The sequence below is a fragment of the Pantherophis guttatus genome, chromosome 7 (genome assembly GCF_059756535.1).
Source record: "Pantherophis guttatus breed Tessera chromosome 7, ASM5975653v1, whole genome shotgun sequence".
In the NCBI taxonomy this organism is placed as follows: Eukaryota; Metazoa; Chordata; class Lepidosauria; order Squamata; family Colubridae; genus Pantherophis; species Pantherophis guttatus.
Window position 1 is genome coordinate 17,250,617 of NC_142069.1, and position 16,677 is coordinate 17,267,293.

Sequence of the window (16,677 nt, forward strand, 5' to 3'; positions counted from 1 at the left end):
GAGCGTGTGAATATAATACTGTATATGAAATACTAATGATTTGATGGTCATTTCAAAAAATCCTTTCTTAGCGAGCACCTAGAAGCCAAAAAGAACATACGTGCCAAAATTCAAGTTCGTAGGCTTTACAGTTCTGGAGATTTTGTGATGAGTGAGTGGTATTTGGCTTATGTAAATATAGATTTATGTATGTATGTATGTATGTATGTATGTATGTATGTATGTATGTATTTATTTATTTATTTATTTATTTCCTTTTTTTTTTTTACAAATAACTCAAAATGGCAAATATAACCAAAATATCTTCTGGGTGCTATTTTCCCTACAACAACAACCCTGTGAGATGGACTGAGCTGAGAGAGAGTGACTGGCCCAAGGTTGGACTAAGGTTGGTCACGGCTAAAGCAGGACTAGAACTCGCAGTCTCCCACTTTCTAGCCTAGTGCCTTAACAAGTAGACCACACTGGCTCTCCAAACTGGCTCTATGATATTCAAGCTTGGAAAGGCAATTTAATAAACCCATTTATGTCATAATATGTTAAAGCCTGTCAGCCAAATATTCACTCTTAGAAACAAACAAAACCATGGACCCATAACAAAGGTAAATTGGCATCTCTGTCATTCAAATCCTTCATGGCCTCCCAAGAACAACATAATGTACCTTTTTTTTTTTTCCAGGAAAATTATTCATTCTGCAGCCTTCCACTATGTTGGATTTCAACTCCCATAAATCGCAAATCAATACAATTGGGTTTGAGGAAGTTATCCCAAAACTTGTAATATTATTTGATTAACACAGAGATACTCAGGGTCAACCCTCTACATAATTATTTGAAGTCATTCCCACTGTGAGCAACACATTCTATTTTATAGGATTTTCTAGTCCAAACTTTCCCAGTTCAGGGCACTATAGATGCACTGAGAATTCAACTGAAATTCCCAGAAAGCATGGAGTAGAGCCATAATGTCAGCATAAAGACAATTTCTACCAAGATTCTTTCAATTGGAAAATGTACTTTAAAAAGAGAGTGAATTACTGTAATAGAGAATAATTTAATGCAGCAGATTTTACCAATTAGGGACAGAATTTTAAGGTGTCATGCCATTTAAGTTATCATACAGGAGAAATAAGAAATTGTGCTTCTTCACACTTTGGAAGTGTGAACTGGCCATACCAAAAAAGGTAACTTTAATTTCCAAACTTTCTGTCCAGTGGGATCATAATGGATAGGTCGGTTATGGTATATTATCAGAGGCATCTGTAAATGCCTTACAACAAAAATTAAACTAAATATCTAAAATATTCTCTTTAAAAGCTTTGTAATAAAATTTTGGACAATATTTGGGAGTTTTCATCTGTGATCTTGAAGGGTAAAATCAATGAAAAATAACATTAGACAACTGTAATTTGTGAAATTTAAGCTTTTAAAAAACATTTTACGAGGTCTATTTCTGCTGCCATCATACAAAACTGTATAATGAGGCCCACTGACATAAAAATCAATGTCTTCCTTCTAATGCAAGAAGGCTTGGTAAGACTCAAAACTATTTTTTTATGGCAGCAGAGGAAGCAAATAAAACAAATAAATAATTAGTGAAAAAATAACAAACCCAAAACTAATGTGGAATACTTATCAGGACCAAATTCTCAAAAAGGGTTCAAGATTATACAACTTGTTGGTTGATAGACAACTACCAGATGATGCTATGTACAACTATGCTATTTCAATACAGTAGTGGCCAAAATTGTGGAAACCTTTTGGGGAAAGTGTATTTTTGAGCCATTTTGATGGCTAATAACACCACTTTTATTTGGAGTCTCAAGGTAATCATATTCCACTGCTGGAATGGCCTGGGAATAGCCCAGACTTTAACCCAATTGAAAATCTATGGAGACAACTAAAGAAACTTGTTCGTCAGAAGCGACCCAGCAATAAACCCCAGTTAATAGAAGCAATCATTCAATCTTGGTTTCACATTATAACAGCTGCAGAACTAAAAGACTTGGTTCACTCCATGGGAAGATGTTGTAAGGCCATAATTCATGCTAAAGGTTACCCAACTCAGTATTAACTGACATGGTGATAATTTTTGTATATCTCGTTTTTTTCTATGGTGATAATTTTTGTATATCTCATTTCACTTTTCTTCTTTATAACTGCTATTCTAATAGCAAATCCTTCATAAAAATTATTGCACTACATTCTTGATTAAATTATTTTTCCATTGATATAAAATTTTATGATACTACTCCAAACAAAATGGCGTTATTAGCTAATTTTAGAAAAATACACTTTTCCCAAAAGGTTTCCACAATTTTGGCCACTACTGTATAAACCATCCCTTTATACCTTCAGTTGGCAATGTGCATAAACTGCAAAAAAGACTTGAATTGAGAAACGAGACTCACAAAATTAAGGCCCTGGTAGCGTTGTAGTTTGAATCCATTGATCAGATAACTTGGTTTGTACTGACATTCTGGAAAGATTCGGCGAATATGGGATTTCCTTAAGAGAGGCACTAAGGAGACAAAATAAATAAATAAATAAATGAAAAAGAGGCAATTGCAAAGGCTAAATTTCCAAGCTGTCAAACATTATCTATCAATCTTTGGAGTCAGGTAGCAGGCCATCTTGAATCAATTTACCACAGTTTGGCTTCCTTCGTTTCTGAATATTAGGGCTATGCAGAAACTTCGAAAGAGGTGATTTGAAAAGCACGATAGTGCCAACGAAGCACTTCAGCTTCCCCAATTGTCTCTGCATGTATGTGCCTGCCCAGCCAGTTTGTTTTGCTGGTGGTTCCAGCAGCAGAAGCATTGTCTGCGCATAGACAAACATATATAAAAGCCCCCTGTCAGCTTTTGAAGCAGCTGTGTGAGTCTTGTGAAGATCAGATTGTTCCAGAGGGTATTTGGGGAATGAGCTTTGGTCACTAGCAGGCTTATTTGGTCTTGTTTCTTTTTTGTATTGGATTTTTTTTAGAAAAAAAAGAAAAACGACTATTCTTGCCCTACTAATGCAGCTGAACTCTAAAGAGAGGTCAAGCAGAATATCAGAATGTTTACATTCATAAATTGTGTCCCGGGGGTCAGCCTTCAGCATGTCAGCTGGATGTTCTACAGCCTCCTGACTAGGCAGCATCTGGTTTGCTCGAGTGGCTGGTGTCTGTGGGATATGGTCAACTTCATCCACTTTGAAAAGAGTTTCGTCTAAGAGATAAAGGAAGAAAAACTAATGAAGTACGATTGAAGTACGATTCCTACCAATGAAGTGTGAATTCCTGACCATTAGAACAATTAATCAGTGGAACAGCTTGTCTCCAGAAGTTGTGGGTGCGCCAACACTGGAGAAGAGATTGGACAACAAATTGTCTGCAATGGTATAGGTCCTTGATGGCGAACCTATGGCACATGTGCCAGAGGTGGCACGCAGAGCCCTCTCCGTGGGAACACACACCATCACCAGCTGCTCTTCTGGTTTCCAGCGTGCACATGCACGCCAGCTAGCTGGTCTTTGAGGGTGCCAGAGCACCGGAAAACGGTCCGAAAAATGTCCAAAAACGGCCTGAAATGCGGCCTGAAAACAGCCTGAAAACAGCCAAAAAACCAGCCAAAAACGGTGAAAAAACAGACATGCATATGCCGGCCAGCTGATCTTTGGGTTTCCGGTGCTCCAGCGTGTACGAAGACCAGCTGGCCGGCAGGCATGCTCATGTGGGAAAAGCAAAGATCAGCTGGTCAGTGCGCGCATGTGCACAGTCAGCTGGTCTTTGGGTTTCTGGCATTCCAGCACACACACAATCACGCACATGCACAAACGTTCCAGTTTGGACACTCGGTGCCCAAAAGGTTCGCCATCACTGGTATAGGTTTTCCTGCCTAAGCAGGGGATTGGACTAGAAGACCTCCAAAGTCCCTTCCAAGTGTGTTATTCTATTCTATGATAGATGGGAGAATGGAGAAATGATTTATTTTCTTAGGACGTGAGGCAGTACGTGAGAAAATATGACATCTAGAAGACATCTAAGAGTCTAGATTCGGTCTTCTCAGGTTGGCAATTTCCAGACAAACCAGGGCTGCAATTTCAAAAGTTCTCAGCATATCTAATGACCCCAGGATAGGAAATGCTGCCCTATGAAATTCTATGCTGTGTTTACCAAAATACTGGAACTTCAATGTCAGGAGAAGCAAAAGATGTGAGCAGTGGTGGGATTCAGCCAGTTCGCACCACTTCGGGAGAACCGGTTGTTAACTTTTTGAGCAGTTTGGCAAACTGGTTGTTGGAAGAAATCATTAGGGCAGAGAACCGGTTGTTAAATTACTTGAATCCCACCACTGGATGTTGTTTCTGTAATAGCCTCAGTTTTCTGAATAGTTTCCCACTGGCCCCATTGTTAACTTTAGGGAATCTAGTTATACTTCAGAGAACTATAATATGGCATAACATCATCCACAAAGGCCTCAATAAATATCAAAAGGTTATTTCATCTCATTTGGTAGGAACATATAGTAAAGGACCATTAAATGGAGCCTTAGTCAAGAAACTGTACTGATCAATTTTGTCTCTTGACACTCTGTGAAATCTACCAAACATGTAAACATGTTTAGAAAACATCTGGTTTCTGTGCACTAGCATTTGTGACAAAGCATTTCAGATAAAAAGGGACAATGAAGTCAGAGAAGAACGGCTACTGTTATTAGTTTGGTGGCATAGAAAGACTTACCAACATAAAGAGAGAGGAATTCAGAATCAATAATTGTAAACTTGGCTTCAGGATTATCCAATCTCCACTGAAAGAAGAAGACAGATGAATGAAGATTTTATAGATTTGTTAACTGGGACAGAAAACAGATTAATCTAAATGCACTTTAGCTACAGTGGCCTTTCGGAAAAGAGAACCTAATGATTTACTGACTTCTGGAAGAATACTGTTCAGGCCTGTGTTTGATTTTCCAGGTTACGATTTCTGATCGACAAACTCAAGGAAACTATTTCAGAAATATTTTGTACAGTTAGATTGAGATACAATTTGATTTGAAATTTTAGAACTTGCTTCACTCAGCAGAAGAGCTTTGCAAAGTTAATGGTAGAGAGTACAATTTAGTACAACTAAATTGAGTATGACCAGAGATGGTATTCAGCAGGTTTTGACCAGTTCTGGAGAACCGGTAGCGGAAATTTTGAGTAGTTCAGAGAACCGGTTAATACCACCTCTGACTGGCCCTGCCCCCATCTATTCTCTGTCTCCCAAGTACCAGCTGATCGGGAGGAAATGGGGATTTTGCAGTATCCTTCTCCTGGAGTGGGGAGGGAAAGGAGATTTTACAGTATCCTTCTCCTGCCATGCCCACCAAGCCACGCCCACAGAACCGGTAGTAAAAAAATTTGAATCCCACCACTGAGTACGACTCTTTGACAAAGATCATATTTTCATTTTCCATAGGGGGAGATTAAACGGTATAAGAACATGGAACCAACAGATTCTATTTGGGTCTCTGGAATGTGATAAACTTAACAGGATGTGAGATACATGCAATCTTTTCTTTATTTTTTTCCTCTTCGGTATCTTCTCCCTCCTTCCCCTTTTCCACCTAGAGACACTTAAGGTGGTTTGAGCATTTTGACTAATTTAACTACTTGAGTCATTGTTGATATGTGAAATTGCTACTAGTATTAACTTCACACACAATATTAGAAAGAAGATGCTTTATCTGACAAGAAGAAATGAAAAAATTGGTCCATGAATTGGTTTGACTCCTAAGTCAAATCCCTGTACAGATAACCAAATACAAATACAAATCTAGCCAGTGAACTTACTGCAATTTCCACATGATCTGTTCCTATGTCATCCTGCTTGTGCAGAATTTCAAAGTAATATTTGTTTGCAGCTGATAATCTGTAAGGGAAGATCAGAGATTAAAAGCAAAATGAGTCTTTTGCTATCAGTATAGTGTATTTTTTTTTAAATTTGATTTATATGCCGCCCTTCTCCAGAGACTCAGGGCGGCTTACAATGCGTTAAGCAATAGCCTTCATACTTTTGTATATTTATACAAAGTCTGCTTATTACCCCCACAATCTGGGTCCTCATTTCACCTACCTTAGAAAGGATGGAAGGCTGAGTCAACCTTGAGCCTTGGAGAGATTCGAACCAGCAGTAAATTGCAGGCAGCTGTGTTAATAACAGGGTGCTTAGACCACTGTACTATCAAGGCTCTTGTTAAAGTAATAGAGTGGTGCAGTGGCATAGAGGTGGAGCTCTTGCCTCACAATCAGGAAGCTGTGAATTCGATCCTGGGTAGAGGCAGATATTTCTCTCTCTGGGCACACTAAGAATATATCTGCTGAACAAAACTCTGCATTGGTGACAGGAAGGGCATCTGGCCATTAAAACCCTCTGCTAATTCCAGACTCCACCCCACCAGGGGTTATGGGGTCATTAAAAGATGATGATGATGATGACAATGTATTAAAATTATTGAAAATAAAGAGGACATTTTGGACTAGATTCCAAGAAAAGCATAAAACCACTTGTTCAGGGCAATGATGAGATTACCGTATTTTTCGGATTGCAAGACACACCTTTTTCCCCCCTAAAAGGGTGTGAAAATTTGGGTGTGTCTTATACACCGAATGTAGCCCCACCCACCACTGGCCCCCAGCCTATGGCCTCTGCCTCCCAGCAATTTACCTCCTTGCAGCAAGCATTTCAACTTCAGCACAGCCTAATTAGCACAAGTTGATTGTCTCTTGGATCGGCCTCCTGACTCTCAGCTGTTTCTGGCTGCAGAGACTACCATTGCCTATTGCTGCGCAGGCCTCTGCTGCTTGCTGCAAGGAGATAAATTGCTGGGAGCAGATTTTTTTTTTTCTTGTGCTAATCAAGCTATGCTGAAAATGAAAATGAAAGTAGAGCAGGCTGTTTGCTGTTTGCTGCAACGAGGCAAAATTGCTGGGAGGCAGAGGCAGATTTCTTTTTGTTGCTTTCCTCACCAAAATAGTAGGTGCGTCTTACAGTCCGGAGCATCTTATACTCTGAAAAATATGGTACTTTCTTCCCACGTGGGAAGTCCCACATGGGGCTGTTTTCTTCACATCTTCTCTCGGTTCAACTTTCTATCTAAGGGGTTCCATCACTAGGTTCTACAATATTTTGGACCTTCTAGGTGGTAAAGTTAATCAATCAGCCAGGCATAGTAATATTATGGCAGGTTAAAGGAGAAAAACACAATATGTTCTTTGTGCATGTTGAATTCGAGCGTATGGGGCAGCCAATGTACAGATGATTAAGGTGCCATATGATCATTTCAATCAACCCATTAATAACATGTGAATGTATACCTGGCATTTGAAAAATGTGGAAATAAAGCATGGCAGATGCTCTTTCCATACTGCTGGATTAAAGCACTAGCCAACTATCCTTGAGTCAATTGAAAACTACACCAGGGTGACATTCGGGGCCAATCCTTATCTGCTTCTTGCTCTGTGTCACTACTAAATGGAATTGTCTTAATAAAGCATGAGCAGTAAGAGTTCTCTTGCTTTGTTTTCTCCCTCTTCCACTCATCACCGGTTGGAAGGAAAAAGACTCCCATTATTGGTACTGCGAGATGACTTGGGAGTCCTGGCCTCTCCGATCTCTAGGCTTCTTCTTGTGCCATTCCTTGTAGAGGCACTCTGTCATTTTTTTGGGGGGGGGAGGAAGGGGTGCCTTCAAATCAGTATTGAGTCTTGGCAACTGTCTGGACAAAGTTCTGAAGTTTTCTTGAAAATGTTTTTATTTTTTTTTAAAAAAATATTTTTTTTAAACAAGCAAGCATACAAACAAACAATACATCCTTAATGTATTGTATTGTATTGTATTGTATTGTATTGTATTGTATTGTATTGTATTGTATTGTATTGTATTGTATTGACTATTGTAACACTCTCTACATGGGGCTCCCCTTGAAGAGCACCTGGAGGCTCCAACTGGTCCAGAATGCGGCTGCACAGGTAATTATGGGAGTGATTCGATGCTCCCATGTAACACTGCTCCTGTGTGAGCTGCACTGGCTCCCGGTGGTCTTCCGAGTGTGATTCAAGGTGTTGGTTGCCACTTTTAAAGCGCTCCATGGCATGGGCCCTGGGTATCTACGAGACTGCCTTCTGCCACCAATAGCCTCCCATCGACCGGTACACTCTCACAGAGAGGGGGTCCTCCGGGTGCCGTCAGCTAGACAATGTCGGCTGACGACTCCCAGGGGGAGAGCATTCTCTGTGGGGGCTCCACCCTCTGGAATGAGCTGCCCCCAGAGATTCGTAGGATTCCTGACCTGTGTACCTTTCATCACGCCCTAAAAACATTACCATTCCAACAAGCAGGGCTGGCCTAAATAATAATAATATTTTTACTATTTTAACGGGTTGTTTTATTGGAATTTTCGGCCAATTGATTTAATAGTTTTAAATTGTTTTTAATTTTTATACTGTCATGGTTTTATTTCTGGCTGTACACCGCCCTGAGTCCTTCGGGAGAAGAGCGGTATAGAAATTTAATAAAATAAATAAAATAAATCATTCAGTGTTTCATCTGAGTGCATATTTTGTGTCTTCTACTCCCTCCTCCATCATTTTCATATTATATTTCTATCGTACATTTATATTTTCATTTAGATTGTTACATCATTCTTCCCAAATTTCTTATGTTTATATTAATTCATCAATTATCTAAATTTTTATATGTATCTCTTCTCTAACCATTGGTATAATTGCCCCCATACTTTAAAATACTCCGATTCTTCCTTTTCTTTAATTACCAATGCTAATCTATTCATTTCTGCACATTCCAATATTTTTTGAAAATGTTTTTAGAAGTGGTTTGGCCTTGCTTCCTGCTTCCTAGGGCTGAGAGAGTGAGTGACTGGCCCAAGGTCACCCATCTTTGTGTCTTTGTGCCTAAGGTGGGACTAGAATTCATGGTCTCCCAATTTCCCAGCCTGATGACTTAACCATTAAACTAAACTTTCAGAATTGAATACAATAAACAACTACACAACAGACTGGAGTTATAAAGTTGGTCGAACCACAAATAGCACTTTACTTCAGATGTTTCTTAATTTCCCTTTGAGAACACAAAAGCCAATTTCTAGAGCTTTCCATGGTGTCTTTGGGGGTGGTAGTGATGGAAGGCTGGGCCCATCCTTCCAACAATACAAAGGTTTAACCCAGTGGTGAAATCTAAAATTTGTTACTACCAGTTCTGTGGGCATGACTTGGTGGGGGGAGGGTAATGTGACTGGGTGGGCGTGGCCAATTTTTTTTTTACTTTTAAAACCATTTTTTACATTTAAACCATGTAAAAAAATGCTTTCAAAAGGCTCTGACGATCCCAGCTGAGTTGCCTGATCGTCAGAGGGTTTTAACCCTCTGTGGATCAGGCAACTTAACTGGGATCGTCAGAGCTTGGATCGTCAGAGCCATTTAAAAGAAAAAAAGCCTCTGATGATTGTGTGGCTCAGCTGGGCATGGGGGGCGGGGGCAGGGATTTTTGCTACCGGTTCTCCGAACTGCCTGCCGCCATCGCTACCTACTCGCCCGAGCCGGTCCGAACCGGGAGCATTTCACCCCTGGTTTAACCTTTGCATTAAATCAGTAGAGTTCAAACTTTCATACTACAGCCAGCTGAGCTGATGAGCTGTACTGGAAAATTCTGCATCTAACTGTCAAGAGACTCAACAGCAGAACATCGACAGATGAGACTCACTGCAGATTAGAGAGAAAGAAGCATATCTGCATAATTTCGAACCAGCCACTAAACACCTCTAACGCGATGGGTGGGGGAAGCATGATAGATTTTAGAAACCTTGTGCCTGTCGCTGAATCTTGTTGCCTTAAAGAGGGAAACACTCCTTTAACATTGCTACATCGAAGGATGTCATAAATCTGTCTCACTCATGAGTTAGGAACAAAAGGAGAGCCATCCCAAGGAAAATTGGTGGAAACAAGATATTGCCAGAACTTGTTTATGCCAAGATTAGGTGCAAATGGGGAAATAGCCCAGGGGAAAAGTGGGGATCAATAATGTGGGATCCTTGGTGCTCTCTGAGCTTGGTGTTTTTCTTGCAGGAGTTTCATAATCAAACCAGGCAACATTATCAGTGCCAGCACATTAGCACTGGTGATGCTATCTAGTTTTAGTAATGTGATGTCTGCAAGAAAACCACCAAACTCAGAGAGCACCAACCCCGAAGCTCTTCTATTCTATTGGATCAATAGATGTGCAGAAAATTGTACTGCCAGCCACTAGGGAGCACTCTGAAATTATTTTGAGCAAGTAAAAACTCCACCTGCAAACATTTTGAAGTCACAGTGATTTAGAAATATTTAACACACGCACGCACACACAATGACAAAAGACTTGCAAACTGAGTTTAAGATAGGAAAGAAGATACGGCTACCTGGATTGCATCCAGTTGAGTAATGTACAAAACAGAATTAAAGATCTCAGTTTACTCACTTCACAAGCCTTGACTTTTGGCTCTTGAATTTCCCAAATTCACCTGGTGCTGTCCACTCTTTTCCAGTCTGAACAAAGATACAAAACATCCCTTTTATGTTAAGCTTCAGTTGCATAAAGCCCGAACACATTTTTTTTTCACTCACTATGTAATTGTGTACAAGAGATTAACCACAGATTAAATAACATAATAAACATCTTCAACGGTAATTAAAAACAGGAATGCTCTTGACTGCTACTTGCTCTTGGCCTTAGAGATGGAACCGCATCTCTGCCAAAGCTGGATGAGAGATATAAAGAAGAGGGGAACTGGAGAAGTGGAAGAGGTTATTCAGCTGCTAGATTTGCAATTTCCTACAGTGTCATTCTTGGCTGACCCACATTTAGATGGGTGCACTGTGGCTGTGACTGAGTAAATGGGGCCAAAAGGAGAAGCAGAGACGGAGCAAAAATTATGAGATATAAATATTGAACGAATGTATACAGGCATGCATGCATGAATGAATGAATTAAATAAGACATTTCGAGAGCTGGCTAACATAGACAAAAGGCATGAAAATTTTAGAAGGTAGAATAGCATGCTCTTACACCTTTTATTACCATTTTTTAATTTTATAAAATAAAATAAAAAACCCTTGCTTTTAAAATATCCAAATCCTTTCTAAATGTGACTTCGTATGACAATAATCCATAAGTGTGAATTTATAACATTCTGCCTATTTTTCATTATCATCTTCATTTGTGTAACCCAAACATCACAAGAGAGTTCATTTTTGTAGTTTGATATCATGAAAACTAGAAATCAGAATCCCTATGGTTTTTGAATTAATACATCCAACACGTTATGTGGTTGGATGTTTGTGGTTATGACAAGTAGCTGTGATATATATATCCTTAACTCTTCTGGAGTTCTATGTTACGTTGGGTGTCTGTAGAAAATAGAATTAAATTATTTCCTCATTTCATTTTTATAGCATTTCCCATTTTGTATCCTGCTACAAATCTGATAGTTGGTATCCCTGGTCTATGTAATAGTCCCAGGTAATTCTATAATTCTTAATACACTATGGGATACCATTCAAGAATATATGACAGCTGTCAGACCAGGGGTGAAATCCAGCAGGTTTTGACAGATTCTGGAGAACCGGTAGCAGAAATTTTAAGCAGTTCAGAGAACCGGTAGCGGAAATTTTGAGTAGTTCGGAGAACCGGCAAATACCACTTCTGGCTGGCCCCAGAGTGGGGTGGGAATGGAGATTTTGCAATATCCTTTCCCCAGGAGTGGGAAGGGAATGGGGATTTTGCAGTATCCTTCCCCTGGAGTGGGGAAGGAAATGGGGATTTTGCAGATCCCTTCCCCTAGGAGTGGGGAGGGAATGGGGATTTTGTAGTATCCTTCCCCTGGAGTGGGAAGGAAATGGGGATTTTGCAGTATCTTTTCCCTGCCATGGCCACCAAGCCACAGCCACCAAGCCACACCAGGCCCACCAAGCCACACCATACTATGCCCACCAATCCATGCCCACAGAACCAATAGTAAAATAATTTGGATTTCACCACTGTCTCAGACATAAAGATATAATGGTTGAAGCATTAATTAATCTCAATAGTAAATTGATATAGTAAAGTTGTACTGATTTCAAGTGCACAATATTTATTAATTTGCCCCCAACAATCTGGGTCCTCATTTTACCCACCTCAGAAGGATGGAAGGCTGAGTCCACCTTGAGTCTGGTGACATTTGAACTGCCAAATTACAGGCAGCCGGCAGTCAGCAGAAGTAGCCTGCAGTACTGCACTCTAACCACTGCATCACCAAGTGTATGTTGTACATGAAATAAAGAATTGAAAGAACGTGGTTGATCACCTTGCCTATGCTGGCCATCAGTTGAACCTCTGAGATGTTTTTTCCTTGGCTCAGCCAAAACTCGGCATTGTCATCAGCCCCAATCGCAAACTGAAACATACCTACAGAAATTTAAAGACAAAACTGGATTTAAAAGTAAGAAATATTCAAAAAAGATGGGCAATGGTGTTGCATGCCAGTGGAAGCAGAGTGATGTATCTTCAATAAAAAAAAATATCATCTCTATTGAATGATATAATGATGTTTCTTTAATATTTCACATGGTAAGAATTTGCAAAAATTGGAATAAATCCACTAGCAGTACAAACAGTTAAACCTTGTGGAATATATCTGCACTCTTAACTAATATTCAATGAGAACCATTTTCCCAATGTGTATTAATGCTTGATTTATTTTTAACCATTCATATTTTTACCATCTACCAAAGAAGTCCAGCTAGCATCAATTATGATGGCAAGTCACTCAACAAATGTCTCGCTCAGCAATGGAAATGTTGGCTCTGTTATGGTTGTAAGTTGAGGACTACCTGAATTTTGGTGAGGAGTGTAAATTTTAAACAGAAAAGATAGAAGAAATGTAAACAGTAGAAAATTTAAGGGGTAATAATACAGAACAGAGCAAGAGGTGATGAACATAGAATACTGTTTCTGTGTCCAGAAACCCATGATAACTCCAGATTCAAACATGAATCTGCAATAAAAATGACACTAAGAAAAGGACTTGAATTTAGTGCAATAGATTTAAGCCTATACCAATCTATGAGATACGTTCTGCCATACTCTTATGTATTTACTCAGCAGCACTTCAGAATCCACATGTGGGCCTACACAAGGGAGTAACAAATATAAAGGACACATTAATAGTGTTATCTCAAATCTCTGGAAGTCTCTTAGATCCAAGCTACTCCATACTTGTAAAGTTATTCATAATACAGCCAATTCTACTCTCCCCTTACCATCCTTGTATGGATGCAGGTAACCAAATATCCGCAATCCATAGTTTTTCCATTTTGGTGATACTGCTAGCTTCTTCAAAGTAGTCCGTGTCTAGAAGTATAAGAAAAAGGAAATGTTAGCATTATTGAATTGAGCTGGAGTAAGATAAAGGAATGGAGCAGAAAGAACAAAAAGGAATGGTTAGGAATTATGAAATAAGATATCAGAGAAATAACAAAGGGATTGAACAAAACAATGTCAGACTAGAGCTGGAAAGAACAAAACAATGTCAGACTAGAGCTGGAAAGGACCTTGGAGGCCTTCTAGTCCAGCCCCCCGCCTAAGCAGGAGACCCTACACCCGTGATGGTGAACCTATGGCACGCGTACCACAGGTGGCACACAGAGCCATATCTGTGGGCACGTGAGCGTTGACCTAGGTCAGCTCCAGCACACATGCCAGCTGACTTTTGGGCCTTCTGGGCCCACCGGAAGTCAGGAAACTGGCCGTTTGCAGTCTCCGTAGGGCCTCCGGGGTGGTGGGGAAGGCCATTTTCACTCTCCCCAGGCTCCAAGAAGCCTCTGGAACCTGGGGAGGGCGAAAAACAGGCCTACCGGGCCCACCAGTAACCTTTTTACCATCGTGTGCCAAAAGCGGGGAAAGCACGGGGGGGGGGAGGAGTCATGTGCACATGCACAGGGGAGCGGGGTGCAGAGGGCACTGAATTATGGGTGTGGGCACACATGTGCGCAACCCCCCGCACTCCCCTGCTTTTGGCACACGACGGCAAAAAGGTTAACCATCACTGCCCTACATCATTTCTGACAAACGGCAGTCCAATCTTTTCTTGAATGTCTCAAGTGATGAAGCTTCCACAACTTCTGAAGGCAATTCCACCAATTTTGTGGGGGTTAGTGGAACTTGTGAACCCAGCCATTTTGGCTTAGAATGATCTATGACTCTGTGAATCTGGTCAGTGGTGGGTTGCTCCCGGTTCGGCCCAGTTCGGGCAAGCCGGTAGTGGTGATGATGTGATGTCAGCGAACCGGTTCCCTATGACTGTGAGCTGGGGCCTCCCGCCCGACCCCGTGTTATACCTACCTTTGTCGTTTTTTAGCCCAGCTGATAGGTGCAGCAGAGTGGATTGCTGCGCCTCAATTGGGCAGAATTCTAATGCGGCTGTGCAGTTGTGCGGTTGTGTGGAGTGGTGGTAACACTGGTTGGAACCCACCACTGAATCTGGTCATTAGTCAACAAACCATGATTTAGAAAATCCTGAATTAAATGAACCCAGCCACTATTGGAAGACAGAATTCTTTCTTCATTTGGTAAAAGAGGAGAATGTGGGCCTAAAGAGGAGCCTGGTGGAGCAGTGGACTAAGTGCTATTAAAGTAGCACTTAGTTGCCAGCTGCCTGCAATTACTGCAAGTTCAAATCTCACCAGGCTCAAGGTTGACTCAGCCTTCCATCCTTCCGAGGTAGGTAAAATGAGGACCCGGTTTGTGGGGGCAATAAGCTGACTTTGTATAAAAAAGAACACCGCTTGGGGGGGCCGAAAGCCCTACTAAGCATGTATATACAAAAGTATGAAGGCTATTGCTTAACGCATTGTAAGCCGCCCTGAGTCTCCGGAGAAGGGCGGCATATAAATCGAACTAATAAATAAATAATAAATAAAAATAAATAAATAAAGAAGTTCAAATTATTTTATTTTACATGCATTTTGAGAAGACCCAGCTCTCTGGAGAAAGCTCTAGCACTGGGAAAGGTAGAAGGAAAGCGGAGAAGAGGATGGCCAGCAGCGAAGTGGGTGGATTCAGTTACAATGATGATTAGTGCACAGTTGGAAGACTTGAAAGATTAGATCCTTGTACAGGAAGTCTATCAATGTGATTGCTAGGAGTTGAAAACAACTTGATGGCACACCATCAATCAATGGGCCTACAAGGATACTCACATGAGGATATAAAGGAAAGTGAAGATTTCTCCTCAATTGTTCAATAGATCCACCACACCAGTCTTCAAAAACATGAAGATTTACTTGACCTTGGAACTGCAGATATATGAAAATGCAAGAGGTTTTTTTGTTATCAAAACGCCCCTATAATCTGTTACATTATTTTACAACAAAATGGCTAAAGATAACAAGATAAACGAGACGCTCAGGAAGGTTACATGGCATCCTCCATGAAAATGTAATCAACTAGGATGATTGCAAGTTGTGATTCTCAAACTGTAGTTAGGGATCACTGGTGGTCCACATGAGTACTGCAGATGGACCATATTCCAAACACTGAAACGGTTTTGTTTTTTCTTTTTCAAAAAAATGGCCAAAACCTTGTGGGATTCCCAAATCAAGATATTTCAAACAGGAACACAATAATCTTATTTAACCCAGTTTGATCTAAATTTGACCCTGCACAAATCAATTGTGTGAACTCTATGTGCTGGAGTGACAGAAGGTATCACTTTGCCAACCTTTGTCTTATGTTGTACTACTATTAATATTCTCATCATTCCCATCACCCCATCTCCTTCCACTTATGACTGTATGACTGTAACCTTGTTGCTTGTATCCTTATGATTTATATTGACTGTTTCCTAACATGATTTGATTGCTTATTTGTACCCTATGACTATCATTAAGTGTTGTATCTTATGATTCTTGATGAACGTATCTTTTCCTTTATGTACACTGAGAGTGTATGCACCATAGACAAGTTCCTTGTGTGTCCAATCACACTTGGCCAATAAAAAATTCTATTCTGTTCTGTTCTGTTCTGTTCTGTTCTGTTCTGTTCTGTTCTGTTCTATTCTATTCTATTCTATTCTATTCTATTCTATTCGGAGATCCTTAAACATTATGGATGGCAAAGTAATGTTCTTCATAGAGGAAATATTGGGACTTGCAATTGTAGATAGATGTTTTATCTTATTATATATAACATTTCCTCAACATGCTGTCTTCCAGAAGTGTGTGACTTGTTGGCATATCTTACACCTGGGCTTGCTGGGAAATAATCCGGAATGTTCAGGTGAATCAATAAAGGTTCAGATAGCTATGCTGTTTAACTTTGATTCTTCAATCTAAATTATGCATTTTCTGAAGAAACTGCTCATGCTCTCCTTCCCTCTCCCTTTCCCTCCCTCTTTCTTTTCTTGGTGGAGAACCAAGCCTTTGGTTCCTCAATTAATTCGTTTGACTCGATCCAAATAATACCTAAATAAGTAAAATAATGGATCCTTTCGCCTTGGCTTTAGTTTCTTTCTTTTATCATTCAAATTTTTATTAATTTATCCAAATACAATATAAAATACAAAAATACAAAAAGCATTGACTTCTGACTCCTTTCGGTGCAGTAGAATAAGATAA

General features: G+C 40.2%; 1 protein-coding gene across 1 annotated transcript in view; it reads right to left on the minus strand.

The window, feature by feature from the left end:
- B4GALNT3 (beta-1,4-N-acetyl-galactosaminyltransferase 3) overlaps window positions 1-16,677 on the minus strand; it is a 91,680-nt gene that overhangs the window by 19,224 nt on the left and 55,779 nt on the right. Inside the window, exons 4-11 of the mRNA XM_087873692.1 lie at window positions 15,262-15,357; window positions 13,324-13,414; window positions 12,369-12,469; window positions 10,502-10,569; window positions 5,821-5,899; window positions 4,727-4,793; window positions 3,069-3,212; window positions 2,412-2,521 (exon numbers count right to left, since the gene is read on the minus strand). Coding sequence (XP_087729818.1) covers window positions 2,412-2,521; window positions 3,069-3,212; window positions 4,727-4,793; window positions 5,821-5,899; window positions 10,502-10,569; window positions 12,369-12,469; window positions 13,324-13,414; window positions 15,262-15,357 — 756 coding nt within the window. The remainder of the gene's footprint in view (window positions 1-2,411; window positions 2,522-3,068; window positions 3,213-4,726; window positions 4,794-5,820; window positions 5,900-10,501; window positions 10,570-12,368; window positions 12,470-13,323; window positions 13,415-15,261; window positions 15,358-16,677) is intronic.